At 35.3% G+C, this 20,269-nt stretch overlaps 1 protein-coding gene across 16 annotated transcripts in view; it reads right to left on the bottom strand.

Moving 5' to 3' along the window:
• Nucleotides 1-20,269, bottom strand: part of SOX5 (SRY-box transcription factor 5) — a 920,340-nt gene that overhangs the window by 20,856 nt on the left and 879,215 nt on the right. For all 16 annotated transcript variants that reach the window (XM_074325920.1, XM_074325926.1, XM_074325925.1 and 13 more), the window contains one exon: nt 8,597-8,774. In XM_074325920.1, the coding sequence (XP_074182021.1) occupies nt 8,597-8,774 (178 nt within the window). The remainder of the gene's footprint in view (nt 1-8,596; nt 8,775-20,269) is intronic.

Below are 20,269 nucleotides of genomic sequence, written 5' to 3'. Positions count from 1 at the left end.
AATCTGCCAAAACACGCTATTAAATCCCATGATTTGTTGAAAAACACTAAGATTAAAGAAAGGAAATATAAAATGGCTAACTGCCGTGTTAGGAAAGTGTTATTAATACTCTTTCTTTGTCTCAATTATGAATGTTCTGGTACTAAAGAGCCTTGTCTAATCATGTCAGATTACACATCCTCGTTGTATTGCTAGACTCTTCTATCTGATCTGCTCATTGCCAAAAAACATAGAATACTTTCTTGCTTCTTAAACATTTCTATTGAAGAAGCTGATGGGAGATTAGTGCAGTGCTTCAGTGCTGGCAGGTTTCTAAATGATCCGTGCCTCTCCCCACACCCCTCCTTACTGTGCACAGACTAGACCTCGTCCTCTGATCTCCTTCAGGCAGAAAGATCAGTTCCAGTGTAGGCAACTTGAGAGCTACTGTACATTTTGCTTTTTAGAGTTAAATTCTTCGGAACTTACTCAAAGAACAAAACGTCCACGCTCATTTTAAATAAACTACAAATCATAAAAGACTCTTTAGACCTAGGTCAGACCATTAGGGTTAATATTTACTATAAAAGATGGATGTTTTTAACCTTATAGTATCCTCAACATCCTGACTCGAACAAGTTTCATAACATATTATTGTTGAACTATTCTGTTCACAAACACTACTACTCTAGAAAGAAATATACCTCGTATATGACAGTGACGGTCTTGGTATACGTTCATTTAGTAAGATCCGAAGAAGATCAGCCTGATTTTCTTATCCTCCAACCCCCATTTATGTACATCCTGGCATCATGCATTTTTTGTCGTAGCTTCTCCAAAGCACAAATAGATGTGAAATGGTTTGGCACATGGTATTGAACAAAAATATAAATTCTTTATGCTTTTTAGTTGCTGCCAAGACAACCTTATGTAGGAAAAAATGATTAATAGAGATGCAAAAAGGCTGCAAGTTATTATGGGGATAAATGATGGACAGACATATGTTCTGTAATGGCTATTTCTAATTTGAGGTGTGTGTTCATGTGCAAGTGGAAATAGGTGTTCACTTTAAACAAACATTCTTGCTTTTAGAGACTCTTGAGTTTTAATTAAAATAGTATATGAAATATACTATTATAAAGATACATTTGTATATAAAGATACATTTGTATCTGCTCTGTTAAATCATAAAAGCTAGTTGTATATTAAAGAGTTAACTCTCAATCGGATTATTTGCTGGTTCTTTACATTTTGTTCTGATCACGGTCACCAAATTTCCAAATCTTGCTGATTCCCTCTCTGTTGGCAAATGGTTTCACCTTGATTTTGGAATGATCGGTAAGGCTGAACTTTTCCCTTCCGCCCCCCACGTTTCTATACCATGTTACCCTCAGATCTATCTCCACTTATGCCCATTGCCTCCTTCTGCTTCCATGAAAATGGTACCTCTAATTTCATTCAAGGCAAATCCTTTAAGCTCGTGTTCTAGATTCCTATACCTCACCATCGGTTATTGTCTCACACATTTATATCATCTATCTGATAGTTTCTACCATCTCCACCACCTCAACTTGTAAGTACTTAAGTTTCTCCTCCTAGAAAAAGCAAATCACCTCTCTCTCTCTCTCTCTCTCTCTCAACTTTGGGAGGGCAAAGGCCAATATGGCTCCAGTCAGCAGCTCAGATGAGATTTGGGACATTCAGATTAGGAATCATTAAGATAACAAATTTGTGAGATCTGTAATCTTGTTAAATTGAACACAAATTGATTTTTCATGTCTCAGTGTTTCTTCTTAACCATTACCAACAAATTTCCCAAAATTAAAAAAAGGCCCCTTTTACACATTTTCAGGGACAGAAAAATGGGCAAACTGGAAAGTCTATTCTTAGAGGGGATAGACAGAAAGAGTGAATAATGGCTGCTCCACAATGGAAAAAGTTGTTGAAAGGTAGAAGGAAAAACAGGAAACTACTTATATGGGTTGAATTGTGTCTCTCAAAAAGATATGTCCATGTCCTATTGAACCCCTATTATCTGTGAATGTGACCTTATTTGGAATTAGGGTCTTTGCAGACGTTATTAAATTAAGGACCTTAAAATGAGATCATCCTAGATTTAGGGTGGGCCTTAAATCCAATGACTGGTGTCATTATAAGAGAAAGGAGGGGGAGATTTGGTGTGTAGACCCCAGGAAGAAGGTTATGTGACTACGGAGACAGAGATTAGATTTATGCATCTATGAACCAAAGAACACCAAGGATTGCCAGCAGCCACTAGGAGCCAGGCTAGGCAAGAGACAAGGAACAGCTTCTCCCTTGGGGACTCCAGAAGGAACTCACCCTTGCTGACACCTTGACTTCGGATTTCTAGTTTCGAAATGGTGATAGAATATGTTTGTTTTAAGCCACCCAGGTTATGATCATTTGTTGCGGTGGCCTTAGAATCCAATATTCCACATTGGTCTTAGATGTGCCCCGCAGAATCAAGGGGCGATCCTTAGTACTGTGAAACATCTATTGTCTGCTTCAAATCCTTTCTGATTCCCAGATACATATACCTGTCTCCTAAGCTTCTCTACTTGGATGTCCCATGAGTACGTGAAATGCAGATTGTCTAGAATTCATCATTTTCCCACTATCCAGATTTGTTTTTTCTGTATTCATATTCCTTTCTAGTTGTAAGTCCAGTCACTTGGGAGTCATCTAAGATATTTCCTTTAACCCAGGCAACCAACAAAAGGCAACCAAGTCCTGTCAGCTTTGCCTCCCCCTCAGCTCTCAAATATGCATCTTCTCCATCTCGATGGTCCCTCCTTTTGCCAAAGCCACCTCATATTTCACTCAAGTTAAAGACTTAACCTCCTAATTGGTTTCCCTATCTTCAGGGAGACTCTACTCTGCTTCCAGATAAAGCAGTCCAAAATATTCCACAATAAGGAATTTGGATCGTGTCACTTTACTTGACTAAAAAGCCACCTCTCTGTACCCTAATGCTTAAAGGAGCATTTGATAAGATGATGATCTGTAATATTCTGTGAAAAAAAATTCCATGTTCAAATAAGTGTGGGATATGCTAATTTAAAGTTAAAAAGTTTTCTACATTGCATGAATTCTCAAAATCTTGAATACGTTAATGGGCTTCGTGAATCTTCAAGAAATAACAACAGTATGCAGACTTTCCCAAATATACTGGAACAAGAAACTCTTTAAGGTTCTCCCCAAAACGTCATTCTGGGATAAATTCCAAACACTTTAAAATGGCCTGAAAGTCTCTTCATGATATCGATTCTGCTTATCCTTCCCATGTCACTTCCTGCTGGTCTCTTAGGAGTTGTGTGCTAAAGCTGCACAGGACTATTTCCCGTTCCAAGCACACGCCTTCCTCCTCCCTCCCCACCTCTGTCTCCCAAGCTTTTCCCTTTTACTGAAATACTCTCTCTCTGGTGTGTTTGGGAATTTATTCAAATGTCACCCCTTCTGTAAGGACTTCCCTGACATACCCCAGACATGCTCTTTGGCAACGTGAGAGCTTCCATTTACATGCTCCTTCAAAACTTTATAAATGCTTCAACTGTCACACTGTCTCATTTTTCTAAGTTTGCCTTTCACACCAGTCTGTCAACTACTTGAAGGCACTTTTTTTCCCTTTCAATCTTTTATTCCTTTGGCCCGTGGCAGGGTCTGTTGAAGGTACAAAAGCATATTTCTAAGTTGAAAGTATCAAACTTTATAATTCCAAATTCATTGATTTTCCATGTCATCATATCAGTGGAAGCCTATACCATATGACACAGATTTATTAAAATTCATGGACTTAACAGATGCTTTCAGGGCAATACACATTCTTATTTACTAGATATTTATTTTACATAAGACTTTTCAGCTATAAGTAAAAGAAAGGGCAGAGGTTTTCAACTTATTTTCAACAAATATTACCTTTGTTCCTATTTTAAGGTCACATCATCATCAAATTTTTGGCACCCTGATATGCAACCATTTCTTCCTCTGTGGGGCCTCACAAAAATTAATTAAATAATAAATGTGAACGCAATCTGTAAATTGCAAAATGCTATGCAAATGTTAATTGCCAGATGTTGACTAATACCCCTAACTTCCTGATAATCCAATGAAAAGCTTTCTGTGAAACTATTACAATATTCTTGTTCAATAATTTACCCTCACAGAAGTCTTTCTCATTAAAAATGTAAACATATTCAAGGTAATATCCTCGTTCGTGTCATCATATTTTAAATTAGTAATTTGTAGGAATAAAGTACCAAATTAAAGTACTTGAAAATATTTCCCTTCATTTTATTGACGCTATGGGCGTCTACCACATTTGCTCAGGTAAAGTTTTACTTATCATGTGTTAATGCCTCTGAGGAACGAAGGGTAAGAATATGTTCCAATATTTTCCTAAGACATGATAGAACAAAGACTGTAGGCATCTAACGCCTCAGTCCAACACTTTTGTCTGCTTATCCTCCAGAATTAGCAAAATGTGTGGCATAGAGACGATATTTAATACCCATTTATTGAATTAATGAGTGGAAGGTTAAATAAATGACTGAGTAAAGCATCTAATGCAGAGAGGCTACCAATAGGCAATAACTGAAAAAAAGCATGTCAACCCAGAGACTATGACTGTAAAGCTTCAACCTCCACTGGCTATGAGTTTGGGCAAACTACTAGATCTTTATGGACATATGTTTCCTTGAAATTAAATCAGAGGAATAAAAATAGAATCATAGAACTTTCTACACTGTGACAGAAACTTACTTAGAATCCCTGGTAAGCACTTAGCCTCTTTAGGCCTCAGTTCTTTATCTGTAAAATAAGTTCTATCTAGACAATATGGATATCTGCTCTATCCAGTTAAGGGTCTATAATTCTAAAATTAGCTGCAGTGAGAACATAGATTAAAAACGCTTTGAAAAAAGTTAAAAGTATTGTACATATGTACAACATAAGTGAAAAAGGCCAATAAAGGAAAGATAACATCTAGTGAAAAGATTCTAAAATTATCCATCCTTCTTCTGAACTATTCATGCCTTTTAAGGATTCCTTTTCTTTGGAGCTGGCTATCATTTGCGTACCGTATCAAAAGCATTCTTATAGAATACACTGAAATATTGGTCTCCAACCTCAAAAACTCACTTTCTATATTTGTAGCTGACAGATATATAGCAAAGAGCCCCATGCCACTAACAATATCTTAAGCTATCTTTTGGTTCATAGTTTTCCAAGCTTTATTAATAGCATAACACATTAATTCTTCTTTCAGGGGTGACCTTTACAATACCATTAATGCTCACAGCTTTTATCCAACTACATTATTACTCATTACAGTTTCAGCTTTCAACATCTGCACTTGTTGAAAAGAGAAAAGTAAATTGTAGTGGCCTCACATCCTTGGAAAATATGAGGGATGTGTATGTGGTGAAGGGACTTTTCAGGATAAGAAATAAGAGAAAGTCAGATGATAAATGTCACTAAATACATTCTTGCCTTTCCAAAATATTTTGTCATACTTCATCCCTGGAATGCTGAAGTAAAACATCATCATAGGATAAAAATGCAAACATATTAGTTATTCCATTAGTTTAATATTCTAGTCCGAATGACCTTGCTAAAGTAGCTCGTACACCAACATTGTGATATTTATGGGCCTTCTTGTCTATTAAGGAAATGAATCATTCTTGCCAAATAAAATATTTTTTCTTTTACATGCTGAGGACATGAAAGCAAGTCTTATCTTGGTTCCATATAGGATGTTGAGCTGAGTAACTGAGAGTCAGACCGTAACAGAATGGCGCATAATGATAAAAAGCACATGTGTACCCCAAACCTTTTCAAACATCTCAAAACTTAAGTTTTCATTGTTTCTCTTCTCACTGCTGCCCCACTGCCCCAGACTGACTTCCTCTTGACAAAAAATCTGGAATTCTACCCTGTGCAGATGGAAGCATTTTAAATACACTCCTTTAGCTTTCTTTCTGTCCATCCCACAATTTCTCTGTAACTGTACACGTTTTTCATTTCCTTCAGTCTCAGAAAAAAGAAGGGGCTTTTCTCCTTTCCAAGGTTAATCCTTTCTCCTCTCTTCTCCTTGCTCTACCCTCACCTATGTACTCTTATATCTATAGGTTTCTCAAAGTGTTCTTTGAAAATATACATTATATGATTTTTCTACTCTAAACTTGTCTCAGCCTTCTCAAGCTCACTTCTCACCTCAAGCTTGCAAAGAGATTGGTCAATACATTAACCACATTTTCTTTCCTCATGTTCTTCAAATCTTTGTAATTGGAATTCTGCTAAACCCGTCTACTAAAATTTCTCTGTCCGAGTCTACCTACCTATGACCTCCAGCTAAATCCTAATGCTTTTCTTCTTCATATTCTTTAACTTTTCTGCAGAATGTGACACCATTGAATAACCCCTCCTTTCTGAACTATTCCTTTCCTTAGGCTAGCATAACACTGTCTTATCTTCATTCTGATTCTAAGACACTCATTGGGTTTTTATCAGGTTTCTCCCTTAAAAAAGTGTGGTGGTTTTTAAATATGTCCAAAGATACGTTGATATTCTTCCTTCAGACATAAAAGCTAATTCCCCTTCTCTTGAGTTGGGCTAGACTTGGTGACTATCTTATAACAAAAAGAATAAAGCAGACCTGACTATGTGTGATATTGGAGACCAGGTCATAAAAGGCACTGGCTTATTTTTGTTTTTCCTCGTGATCACTCAACTCTGGGGAAAGTTAGCTGCCATGCTAGAGCAGCAATATGGGAAGACCCATGTGGCAAAGAACAGAGGTTTCCAGCCATGTGAGTGAGTTATTTTGCAAAAGGGTCATCCATCCCCAGTAAATTCCTGTAGCCCTGGCTAACATCTTGATTGTAACCAGAAGAGAGACTATGTCAGAATCCCCCAGCTAAGCTGCTCCCGGATTCCTGACCCTTAGAAACTGTGAGGTAATAAATGTTGGTTGTTTTACCCTGCTGAGTTTTGGGTTAATTTGTTATGCAGCAATAGATAACTAACGTAGTAGGTACTACCCATGATTCTTTACCCCACTTCTTTTCTTACCAGACACACTCTTTTTGATGAACTTATTTGCTCTGATTCAACAACCTCAATAAGGGATCATTTTCATGTCAAAAATTCTAGCATCCTTTTTGAACATCAGATTTACATCTATAATTTCCTCCTGAACATTGCGACTTAAATGACTCGTGTTTCAAATTCAACTTTTATTAAATGTTTATATTTATGTCTTCCCCCTAACCTGCTTCCAATCTAGTCTTCTGTTTCACAGTTAAAGCACTATCCTTCTTATTAATACTTGATGAATTCAAAATTCTAGACTCCTCTACCTCCAACTTGAAGCTCACCAGGTAATTCTATTGTGGATAACTTATGTCAATTCTTCTTTAATAATATCTCTTCAATCTGTTCTCTCCTTTGCTTATCATACCTATTTCTAGTCCATGTAACTCACTCTTGTACTCCACTAAAACAATAGTTTCCCTGATTCCAATATCTTTCTGCTGCCAATACGCTTAAAGTTCTGATTAGATTACTATCTGGAGAAAAAGTCAAAATTTCTTAGGATACCATTCAGTCGGATTCCACCTGCCCCTTTCTATTTTAGTTTTGATCACTTTCCACTGCACAGTCATTTTATACTCTAGACAAATATAGTATTTTACTTAGGGTTTTCTCTTACAGGCTGAAATATCTAGGAATGTGTTTCCTTTTCACGGCTCCATTTGAATTAGGTTATCTCCAATTTAGCCCTCCTAGATCCTTCCCTAGTAGAACGCAACTCTCTCTTGTTTTTGACTCTTGGATTGTTTCTGTGCACTGAAATAGCACTTACGGTAGTTGACTTCGGCTATGTAATAGATGACTTTTCCCCCAACTAAACCGAGTTCCTGGACCAACCTCCTCATAACAGTATGAAAATAATAAACATATCTATAACTGTGGGCCGAAGCAAGTATTTATAGTCTAATTTATGTGTTACCAAAATACAAATTATTGGATTTTTAAAAAAAAGTTAGCTTAGAAGCATTTTCTCATATTTGCTTAATCTACTGAAATGACAATTATGGAAAAATGAAGCTATCTAATTTTTATAATTCTTTGTGTGTTCTAGTAAATCTCAAGCAGTACGGAACTGAACAAACTTCACATCTTAATGACTGACTGCTGATTAGGCAGAATGTATTTACCATTATGTAGACTTTGTACACATTACAAAAAATGGAAATAAATTTCAGTAATGGAAAAGGCAAGTCTCTTAACAACCATATTCTGGAATCATTGCTCTCTGTGATTAGTCAGTTAGGATTCTTTTGTGTAAACTTTATAACATAAGTTTAACATCAACAAATGACCAGGTCAGTTAGATTTTTCAGGGGGGCATTATAACTTGAACTTCAGTTATAAATTTCATTTGCATGTTTATAACAGACCTATGAGGTTCATAAAATTGGAAATCTCCTATGGAACTGAAGCCATGCACAGGGTCTGTCTGATTTGCCATTAAAAGATGATTTCATTCAATTGCCATAAACAGAAAATCAGCAAGAACAAAAGAAAAAGAACTTACCTATTGTGCTAACTCTGGCTGAAGGACTAGCTAATGCTGCTGGGACAGAGGCTTTGAGGGGGCCTGCCCCACTGTTTATTCTCAGAGCTGGCATATGGGGAGAGGTGGGTGATGTGGGTGATTTGCCATCAGAGGTCTTGGGTTTAGCTGATAGGTTCAGTGGCTGTGCCACTTCATCCTGCAATAATTATTAGAACATGAGTTGTGATAACGAAAGGCTGATTAAAAACGGCTAGAAAAACACAGGTATACTGCCTGTCATTTCTCATGGAATTACTCCACCAATCAGTGATCTTAGAATTCAATCTGAACATTACAGTGTTTGGTCAGTTGTCAACAACATCACTTTTAATGTCAACAATGTCATATTATGAAAATCCTTATGTATAAGATAAAGTGCATATGCATTCAACCATCCAGAAAGCACGTAACTGATGTCACCTGTAAGAAATATTCTTAAAGAGCTATTATTTGTACTATTCTTTTTTGTTTAGAGAAAATGCACAGTTCATATAAAGTTATGATACAGATAGTTTTTTTCCAACCTCTGAAGAATAGGGGTTGAATTCCAAGCATCTTTGTACCCTGGTGCTTAAGTAAAGTACTTAGAATATCCATGATGGAGAAGTTTTTTTCCTTTTTTTTTTTTTTTTTTTTTTTTTTTATTAAATTTATTGAGGTGACAGTTGTTAGTAAAATTACATAGATTTCAGGTGTACAATTCTGTCATTTCTCATGGAATTACTCCACCAATCAGTGATCTTAGAATTCAATCTGAACATTACAGTGTTTGGTCAGTTGTCAACAACATCACTTTTAATGTCAACAATGTCATATTATGAAAATCCTTATGTATAAGATAAAGTGCACATGCATTCAACCATCCAGAAAGCACGTAACTGATGTCACCTGTAAGAAATATTCTTAAAGAGCTATTATTTGTACTATTCTTTTTTGTTTAGAGAAAATGCACAGTTCATATAAAGTTATGATACAGATAGTTTTTTTCCAACCTCTGAAGAATAGGGATTAAATTCCAAGCATCTTTGTACCCTGGTGCTTAAGTAAAGTACTTAGAATATCCATGATGGAGAAGTTAAATGGTGTGTAACTCTGACCAGAACTGCTGTCCAACTTACATTAAAAACAAACAAACAACTTTCTTTCTTAGAAAACAATCTTTTTTCTTAGGATTCACACAAACAGTTTAGATTTGATTTAAAAATGAAAATAATCATAATTAACATTAGATTAATATGTACTATTTATTTATATGCAACACTTTTCCAAACTCTCTGTACTTTTTATATCCCAATTTGTTTTCCAGATTTTTCTTACAGTGTAGTACATGGACATTTGAAGATTTGTATATGGTCAGTTCAGCAGGTATGGTGATCTCCAATTGTTTTATGCTTGAATAGGTAAAGTTCACGTAATTTACATTCTGTTTTATACTTATCTAATTAGCCTTTATGTAATTTCATACATAATATTTATGGCTACAACTATCGTTCACATTTTTATCGTTATAAGAATCAGATAATATTAACATTATATCACTTTTCTTTCATTGAAAATTGAGAAAGTCATTCCTTTTCTGTGCTCTAACATTGCAATATGTGACATATTTATACTTTTTTATACGTTGTTTACAATATATCCAATCTTACATAGGTATTATTGTACAATAAAAATACAGATTTCACTTAGCTACCGTTTAATCTTCGTAAGTTAAATACATTCAATATCTACCAGTAGTAGCAGGATAACTTATTGAAAGTAGTACAAGTTGGAATCAAGTGGTATGATTTGGTCATGGAAATGTTAACATATAAAAATTTTATGTATATATTTACCAAAAACCATTGGAATAAATCACTTTATCAGAATGATACAATGGTGTAATATGATATCTGTTTCAGGTTTGTATTTTTTAAAGTGGTTTCCTGTTATTAGATGCCATGATTAATTGCATTTAGGAAGCCCATGAACAGGCAAGGGAAAATTATTCTTTTAACTTTTTTTTTTTCAATTCTATTTTCTGATTCAGAGAAAAGAAGAGTTATTTGAAAATCCATCAGTTAATTCAAATGGCAATCTGGGATCGTGTTAGATGCATAATAAGATAGTGACCATTATACAAAATTTATGGATTCATAGAATCTTGGAAGGAAGTTAAGTAAGATAATCCCATGACCAGTTCAACATATAATTTTGAAAAGTTTATTTTAGAATTTTAAAAAGTACATAGCAAAATCATTCTTAGCTCTTTCAATGCGAACATTTAGTTGAGCTGCTCAGACATAATTCTTTTATATGATGCTATGGTTGGCCGAAAGCCAGGAGTATATCGTTCGTTTTTTCCCTATACTCCAGTATGAATGACTGGGTTCTCAAAATGTGGTCTTTGGACTAGTACCATCAGCACCACTTGGGAACTTGTTAGAAAGGCAAATTCTCTACCCTGGAATCTCTGGAGGTGGGTTCCAGAAATCTGTACTTTAACAAGCATTCCCAGGTGATTCTGCTGCACACTAATGTTTGAGAGACACTGGGTTATATAATATAAAGGGAGATTATAAAAAAAATACATTTTTCAGGCTTCAAAATCTTTTAAGAAAACTTCCTCAATATAAGGAGGCAACCTTAAAATTTGTAATATTATCTCAGGGTTTAAAATTTTATCAGAATATACCTTATGCTAATAATAAGAAATGAAAACATGCATATGCATAATAAATTAAATACTACTGCTATTCAGTGAACCAATAAGGATTAGAATCCAGATTTTCTCCCTGTTACTCAGCCAAATACCCTGTCAGATAGGAGCTTCATTGACTGTTTATTATGCAGCTATCAATATTTTAGGCAATTTTCTCCCATCAAATGTTGTACCTGCTTACTATGTTTTGCATAAAACCACTGGCTTTTGTCATGACATCCTGAAAACTTCCTTTGGCAGCATCACAACTCTTGCAAAAGTTCTGAGGGGATACTTGGAGAAATTAAAGGTGGCTGTTTCACTTGACTGTGCAGAAAAACAGAGAGAGGAAGAAAGAGATTTGCAGAGTTGCAAGAGAGATTTATGAACACAGAGGAAAGAGTGTGAGTGTGTGTCAAAAGGGAATGGTGGTGTCCACGAAGATGAGGCAGATGGGGTGCTGATGGGGTGAAATGTCGCAGGCTTAGCTTTAAGCACTAAGAACTATTACATGCACATACTAAAAACTGACTACCCAAAACAGTCAGCAAAGCAGGAGACCCACTGGAACTCATAATGCTCTCCTCTAGTCAAGGCAGCACACATGTCTGAAAGCCACAAAGTGCAAAGCCGAAGGACATAATAGAGTTTGACAGTTTCAAAGGTGATACAAATGTCATTTATAATTACCCTTTCATTCTGTTTCATTGTGTGACCAGTCTAATGGTATATTAATAAGAACCCACATGCTTAATACTTATACTGGTAGCTATGTAAATAATTTTGACCCATTACACATTATTTCATAATTTGATTCTTTTAATAATTTACTGAGCTACTGTACCAAATGCCTATTAGTTATGAAGAATACAAAAATTACAGTAGTTTCCTATTTTCTAATAATTATTTTTTATTTGACTGGATGCAAATTTAAAAACCGTAACTGTAAAATGGAGGTGGACAATTTATGATATGCATTTTCACAATTATGAATATATATAATACATGCCAAAGGTAAGACTTTTTCTACTTTGTTTTTTATTTGTAATATCTTATTTAGGAGGAATTTGAAGGCTTAGCATGATTAACCCATATTTTTACAAATAAAATATACATTGAAAATATAAATAAGGGGTGGCCCGTTAGCTCAGTTGGTTAAGTGCGCGGTACTCTTAACAACAAGGTTGCCGGTTCAATCCCCACTTGGGCCACTGTGAGCTGTGCTCTCCACAACCAGATTGAAACAACTACTTGACTTGGAGGTGATGGGTCCTGGAAAAACTTAAAATAAATAAAATAAAATATTTTAAAATAAATAAAATGTTAAAATATATATAAATAAATAATTTACATATAAAAGGATGTAAGTAATTTTCAAGGTCAAGAAAACATTGGAAAAGACATCTCTATCAAATTCACCACCAAGCAGTGAGGAAAGCAATTTCCTTTTAATTACTTGTCCAATTGCTAAATGATGTTACCAGCTGAATCTCTTGAAAATAGCCTATTTCATATTTATTTCATTTATATACAAAGTGATAGTTAAGAATCTTATGCATCTGTTGAGTAGCTGCAAACTTGTATATGATATAAAACAAGCATTTAAGCTAATGTAAATCTGTAGGCTAAGGTAAGCAAGTTTTAAGTAATAGAAGTATGTTATTTATATGTATAGAATTATAAAGATTCCAAATCATTTACTTAATCTTTAATACTATAAAGTAATGGATAACCTGAGAGAGGGAAGTATGGCTCAGAAACTTCCCAATGAACCCAGGGTTTCAGACTAAAGATACAATAATACTCATCATTTACATGACAACTTTAAACTTAAATTTAAAACGATGTTGATGAAATATAACTGCTAAAATTAAGGCCTAACCATATAACATAACCACATAAAGGTCAATATATATGCAATACAATGAACTAATATGCATGTTTACTATTTTACACATGAGTTTAAAAATGAAGGTACACATTGGTTATTTGTGTGTTTTTTTGTGCTTCTCTGTTCTGTATACTATATAGCATTAAAAATTTCCTTCTTTAGGGGCCGGCCCGGTGGCTCAGGCAGTTAGAGCTCCATGCTCCTAACTCCGAAGGCTGCCAGTTCAATTCCCACATGGGCCAGTGGGCTCTCAACCACAAGGTTGCCAGTTCGATTCCTCAACTCCTGCAAGGGATGGTGGGCTTTGCCCCCTGCAACTAAGATTGAACACGGCACCTTGAGCTGAGCTGCCACTGAGCTCCCGGATGGCTCAGTTGGTTGGAGCGTGTCCTCTCAACCACAAGGTTGCCGGTTTGACTCCCGCAAGGGATGGTAACTGGACCTGGAGCTGAGCTGCGCCCTCCACAACTAAGACTGAAACAACAACAACTTGAAGCTGAACAGAACCCTCCACAACTAAGATTGAAAGGACAACAACTTGCCTTGGAGAAAAGTCCTGGAAGTGCACACTGTTCCCCAATAAAGTCCTGTTCCCCTTCCCCAATAAAATATATATAAAAAAAATTTTCCTTCTTTACACTAAAGAGTTGTTAATTTAGACTATTTTTTGAGAACAATACCAAGGGTTTGTGTACAATATGCCAGATATATAATAATTCATACAATAATGTGCAAGAGATTACTATTTTGTATTCAAATACTAGTTTTAGGAACCTATTTAAGTTATAAGTTTCCCTAATAAAGTATTTTCTAATCTTAGTTATCTGGGATAGAACGCAAAACAAGTACAATCCAAACAAATATAATAGTTCAGGCATGCTCCATTTACTTATAGCTACTATAACTTGTCTGAAAGCAAACATTTCACTTACTATCAGCTGGTAATCAAAGTACTAAAAATATTGTGGCATTCCTAATTAATTTGTATACCAGCCAATGAAAATCCCCCACACATATAATATATTAGATTAAGAAAATAAAATAATTTGATACAAATATTTAGCTTTAGATGCACTGAAGAAATCCCAATTGTTATCACGAATGCTGGATTATTCCATGTAAACTTAGCAAACACTGTAAAATATATTTCAGTTAGATGGTTTTCAAGTAATAAGTTTATTCTAGGAAAAACATGTTATGGTAACATAATTGTATAATATTCACAATTTTATAATGCACAACGACCAAATGCATTTTTTGATATGTTTGATTACTTATAGAAATCAAACAGAATTTATAAAAGAAAAATCATTCTCCAGAATCCTGGAGGGTTATTTCTCGCTTTCCACTCCTTAGCCTTCATTCATTCTTTGCTAAGTAGAGAACTAAAAAACTAGGGATGCCAGTATCCTAAGTAAATCTACTCCTGTCTTTCTATTTGCATTCTTAACAACTTGGAAATATACCTGCATGCAAGACCTTGGATCACAAGATGCACCAGGAAGAATGTGTGAAGGACTGTTCCCTCCAGCAGAAAAATTCCATCTCTATTTACATTTCTATTCATTCTCACTATCTAACTGATGATCTAGTTTATGCCATATGACAATTGTCTCTAAATTGCACTTACCTAAAGTAGTATTGAAAAGCAAACATTTTTTTGGTAGTTAACAAATTTATAGCATTCTATGGCAATGGACGAGAACATATAAATGTATTCAATTATTGATTCACCTATTCTTTATTTATTAAATGAAATTTCAGCTGTTTATTAATGCCTGTTTTTGCATTAGAAAAACACAAATCACTTGACATCTAGGCAGGTGGCTTTGAGGCTTTGAGTTTGTGTGGTTAGTAACAAAAGAGCAAAGAAATGCACTTACTTTTCATTTGAGATCTAGGTGTACACATATGTGGAATTGCATCTTATTTACATGGAATTCTTTGAAGACACTTCGTCTATGCATTTAACATATTATTTCATTTATCAGTATATTTTGATTCTCTTATAGCCATATAGTGATTGAATTATATATATAATTTCAGGCTACTTCCTCTGCACAATTTGAAAACTATGCTTGTCCTCATATTTACCATAAACACTCATGTAAAGTAAGTATTAGGTTGGTGCCAAAGTAATTGCGGTTTAAAAGGTTAAAAATAATTGCAAAAACCGCAATTACTTTGGCACCAACTTAATAGCAATAATAACATATGGGGAAGAGTAAAAGCATTCATGAAACATTGTTGCAAAATTAATTATACTGCTGCTATTATCCTCTCTGATGAAATAATCATATTAAATTAGTAAGTAGGGAAGTTACGTGGCAGGCTGAATTGCATAATGGTCATTGCTGTCGCACCTCTCTTCCCTAGCTTGTGGTCACATTCATCTTTTTCCCTTTCTTCTTCTATCCCTATTGTTCACTGGGGGTGCCCTCTCTTACTTTTTCCACCCAAATAAGGCATTTCTTTCTATAGTTCAGTAGAGGTTTACAAGAGAGAAAAGCGAAACAAAACAGAAATATCATAAGGATCTCCAAAAAGATTGGCATGTCCCTGACCTTTCCTTCATGTAGAATTTAGATGAGAAAGGTTTACATTGATGTGCAAGAGTTAATCAAAGTAATATAAAACTAACTTTAATATCATTATTATTTTTTAGCCCCTGAAGAATCAGAAATCCTGCTGATGTGGCCACCCCGACTCCATACTTAAGGAGCAGGTTCCTGTTACCTAAAAATCAAGTCCATCATCTCACAGAGCACGTAGTCCTGAAGCCCCTTTCATGAACACATGCTTGCTTTTGGACTTACAGATTGCAAGATGCCTTGCTAACCAGGCAGATAGAGCTCCAGGAATTTGTTGATAGGTATGCTTTTGCTGTCTTAATGCTACCATTAGACTTGATTACCATTTAAGTGCAAGTCTTAAGTTATTTAGCTGAAGGTAATATGTTCTAGCTTCCCATTTGGCTTCCTCATTTTGCCATTTTACACTTTTGCTTAACGTACACTTGTTTCTTTCAAAAGTGTGTGTTAGTACTGTAGTTGGGGGACATTTGCTTCAATGTGGTAATTACACATTGCTTTTACATTTAAATTGATGGTTCTTTTAATTTGAAGGTATTCAAATAGTATTCATCATTTAATTTGTTGTTTAAAATGACCCCTATTCCTTCTCTGTTAATACTGTAATATTTTCCTTTTTCTGACTTCGTCGATTTAATGCCTCAGAACTGTAAATTATACCCACAAACACACACATATATATTTGAAAACAAATAGAGAAGAATAAAGAGCATGGCTCTGGAACATCAATGATATTTCACATTCATTTTTTAATTTAACGAGTTGCTTTGAAATATCTGAAAAAAAAATAATGCCATTCTTTCTACACACACAGTTCTTCTGTGAGAGCCAGCCTCCAAGATGACCCCCCAATAATTCTTGCCTCCTGGTATTTGTGCCCTTATGTATTCCTCTCCCACAATGAATAGGGCGGGGGTACATAACTAATAGGATATTCCAGAAATGACAGTTTGACTCCTGATGCTAGGTCATAAAAGACACTGCAGCTTCTACCTTCCTCTTTCTTGGATCACTTGCTCTAGGCAAGGTTTCCCAACTTTGGCACTACGGCCATTTGGGGCTGAATAATTCCTTGTTGTGAGTGATTGTCCTGTGCAGTGGAGGTTGTTTAGCAGCATCCCCAGCCTCGCCCCCTAGATGCTTGTAGCACTCCTGCCCAAGTTTCAGTAATCCAAAATACCTGCAGACATTGCTAAATGTTTCCCAGGAGACAAAATCACCTCCAGGGGGGAGCTAGCTGCCATGTCATGAGGACACTCAAACAGCCTAGGAAGGTAGATGTCCACCTGGGCAGAACTAAGGCCTCCTGCCAACAACCAGCACTTACTTGTTAGGTATGTGAGTGAGGACCACTTTGGAAGTGGATATATAAGCACCAGTCAAGTTTTCAAATGACTGCAATCCCAGTTGACAATTTTATTGTAACCACGGGACACTCTTAGCCAAATACACTCAGGCAAGCTGCTCCCAGATTCCTGACCCACAGAAACTGTGGAAACAAATGTTTATTGTCTAAAGCCACTAAATTTGGGGGTATTTTGTTAGGCAGCGATAATTAATCCATCCTCTATGAAATAAGTGTAGCCAATATACACTTAAGTTCTTACATGATTCCAAAGCATTTTTTTACCATGAATTCATTTTGACTCCTGGAAAAATACTGGTTCCTCATTCTTTAACCATATATGTAAATACATTTCATGACTCCTCCTCAGTTTTACTTATTTACTTTGCAACTAGATGTCATTCCTTTTAACTTTTTCCTTTTCTTTTAATATTTCCTGTCCCTTATCTTTAGCATATCTAACTTAGCATTTAAGACTTTACTTTTAGATTAACTCTATGTAACCTGTATTGTTAAGTTTGAAAATGTTCTAAAAATATATATTATATATATATGTAACATATAAATATATAGATATTTACTTAGAAGAATGTCATATGAGAAGATCTTTGCTCACACTAATAAAAACACACCTACAGAAGTTCTGTAAATTTTCTGAACTATATTTGAAAAGGTGAAGAATGGGAGGAATATAACTGTCAGCAATAATATTTGCTGAGAATAGTATAAAATAGTATTTCAGATTCAACTTAGTTTAATTTGTGGTCCCTAGACAGCTTCAAATTCCTAATAATAATGGTTATTTTGTCTTGTGGTGTTCCTTACATCTGGATAATTGCTATTATCTTTTTAAATGATTAACAGTTCTACCAAGAGGCTAAAAGAAAACACAATCAGTAAGATCTGATGTTAATACAATAGTTCCCCTTTATCCAAGGTTTTGCTTTCCTTAATTTCAGATACCTCTGCTCAGTCATGGTCTGAAAATATTGAATGGCAGATTCCAGAATTAAACAATTCCTAAGTTTGAAATTGCATGCCGTTCTGAGTAGCATAATGAAATCTTGTGCCATCCCATTCCCACTCTGTTCTGCCTAGGATGTGAATCATCCTTTTGTCTAGTGTTTGCCCACTGCATACACTACCTGCCCATTGGTCACTTGGTAGCTGTCTCTGTTATCAGGTCGTCTATTGCAGTATCACAGTGTTTGTGTCCAAGTAACCCTTATTTTACTTAATAATGGCCTCAAAGTGCAGGTATAGTGATGCTGACAATTCGGATATGCCAAAGAGAAGCCATAAAGTGTATGTATGTATGTATGTATGCATGTATGTATGTATGTATGTATGTATAGGAAGAAACATAGTATATATAGGATTTGGTACTATCCACAGTTTCAGGCATCCACTGGGGGTCTTGGAACATACTCCCCGTGGATAAGTGGGGACTGCTGCGATCATACCAGCTCCTCTTACTAACTTCTAAATGTAAAGCTCCAAAAGCTTTTTAAAAATGTTTTAGAGAAATTAAAGAGTTGGTCACTCCGTGTACAAAAGTATAATTTTTTGGCACCACCTAATCAATCCTTAAATTCATAATTAAAAAGCATTTGTCACTGTTCCTTTCTTATTAGTTCCAGTTGAACTACGTAAAAAAATTAATCAAGACTACAAAATGATCAAATGATGGAATAGATTCACAAACAAAATAAAGCAGGAGCTCTCAGAGCAATACGGATTTACAAAACAGACTGTAAGAAAAACAACAACAACACACTGATCAAATTCTATTATCAACTCTGTGTTGAGGATGGCACATCCACCTGTACCTGATATACAAAATGAGCACACCAACCTTTCTACCTGAACTTACAAAGGGAATGAATATCAAAAGGCAGTAGAACAATAAAAACAATACCAATACAAATGATTATAGACTCTGTGCCCCACTGGAGTCATATAAAGAAGAAGGAAATATATCACATGGAGGCCTATTATTCAGGGGGAAAAACACTCATGGAAACATTAAAAGAATGAGTTGATCTTGAAACAAAAACAAACAAAATACTGTGGAAGACCCTCAGAGGCCTAAAAAAGTTTCTTTTAAAAAAATATCTATGATTCTTTCAGGAATTGAAGTTTCTCTAGATTCTGAGAAATGTTCAGTCTGGTTATAAGAAGATAAACCATCTTTAGATGGTCAACCTGGAAGAAAAGGGGAGAAGAAATAGAAGGCATGATCATACATAAGCCACTTATTAACTGTAATTAATTAAATTGAAGACCTCATTTACAATGCCCACATACATGTGTGTACAGGTTCTAATGGGCACAAATCCCCAATAGTTTGGCGAACCTGTTATGACTGACTATTTAATGATTAATGATGGTTTTGGAAGTTAACAAGTGTGTTGGTTTATATTTGGGAGACTTGAGTAAGTGCCAAATTGTCTAAGGCATACAAACTGGGGGAAGAATGTGTGTGTGTATGTGTGTGTGTGTGTGTGTGTGTGTGTGTGTCTGTCTGTGTGTGTCTGTGTGTGTAATAGATTTGAGGGTGGTTACATTCATACCACTGTATTTCACTTTATTACATTAGTTGTTTTCCTGAATTGTTGATGGCAAAATAATCAGATTTTAAATAGTTTAAGAAGACTACTCTTTAAGGAGATCTTCATGGAGGATCTGAGTATTCTCACCTTTTACAGGACAACTTTCATGAGGACAGGCATGAATATATTGTTTTTTATCACCCACATATGCCATGAATAATAAAAAGAAAAAAATACTAAACATAAACTACTAAATTTTAATCATAAACGTGAATTACTAAATTTTAATTAATGGGTAGTCAAGATTAATCAATGACTAACTCTTGGTAAACTTGGTAAGTTTTTCTATTGTTTTTCATAAAGCGTTTTAAAAATTTGTTACATCCACATACAATGCAAATGTCCTTTTGACTAGTGAATAACAAAACAAAAGCATATGCACTACCAGGATGTATCCCCCCACATTCATATCTCTTCAAATGAATTCTTCTCGCCAATTGAATTTCATAGTTCTTTCCAGTCTTCAGAGCATTGCTCCCTTTCCTTCTTTCTTTCCGCTTAGAGGTGAAGGCTTGAAATCTCTGGGACTCAAT

The sequence above is a fragment of the Rhinolophus sinicus genome, linkage group LG02 (genome assembly GCF_036562045.2).
Source record: "Rhinolophus sinicus isolate RSC01 linkage group LG02, ASM3656204v1, whole genome shotgun sequence".
Classification (NCBI taxonomy): Eukaryota; Metazoa; Chordata; class Mammalia; order Chiroptera; family Rhinolophidae; genus Rhinolophus; species Rhinolophus sinicus.
The sequence above is the reverse complement of the archived record's forward strand: the minus strand, read 5'-3'. Positions and strand labels throughout refer to the sequence as shown.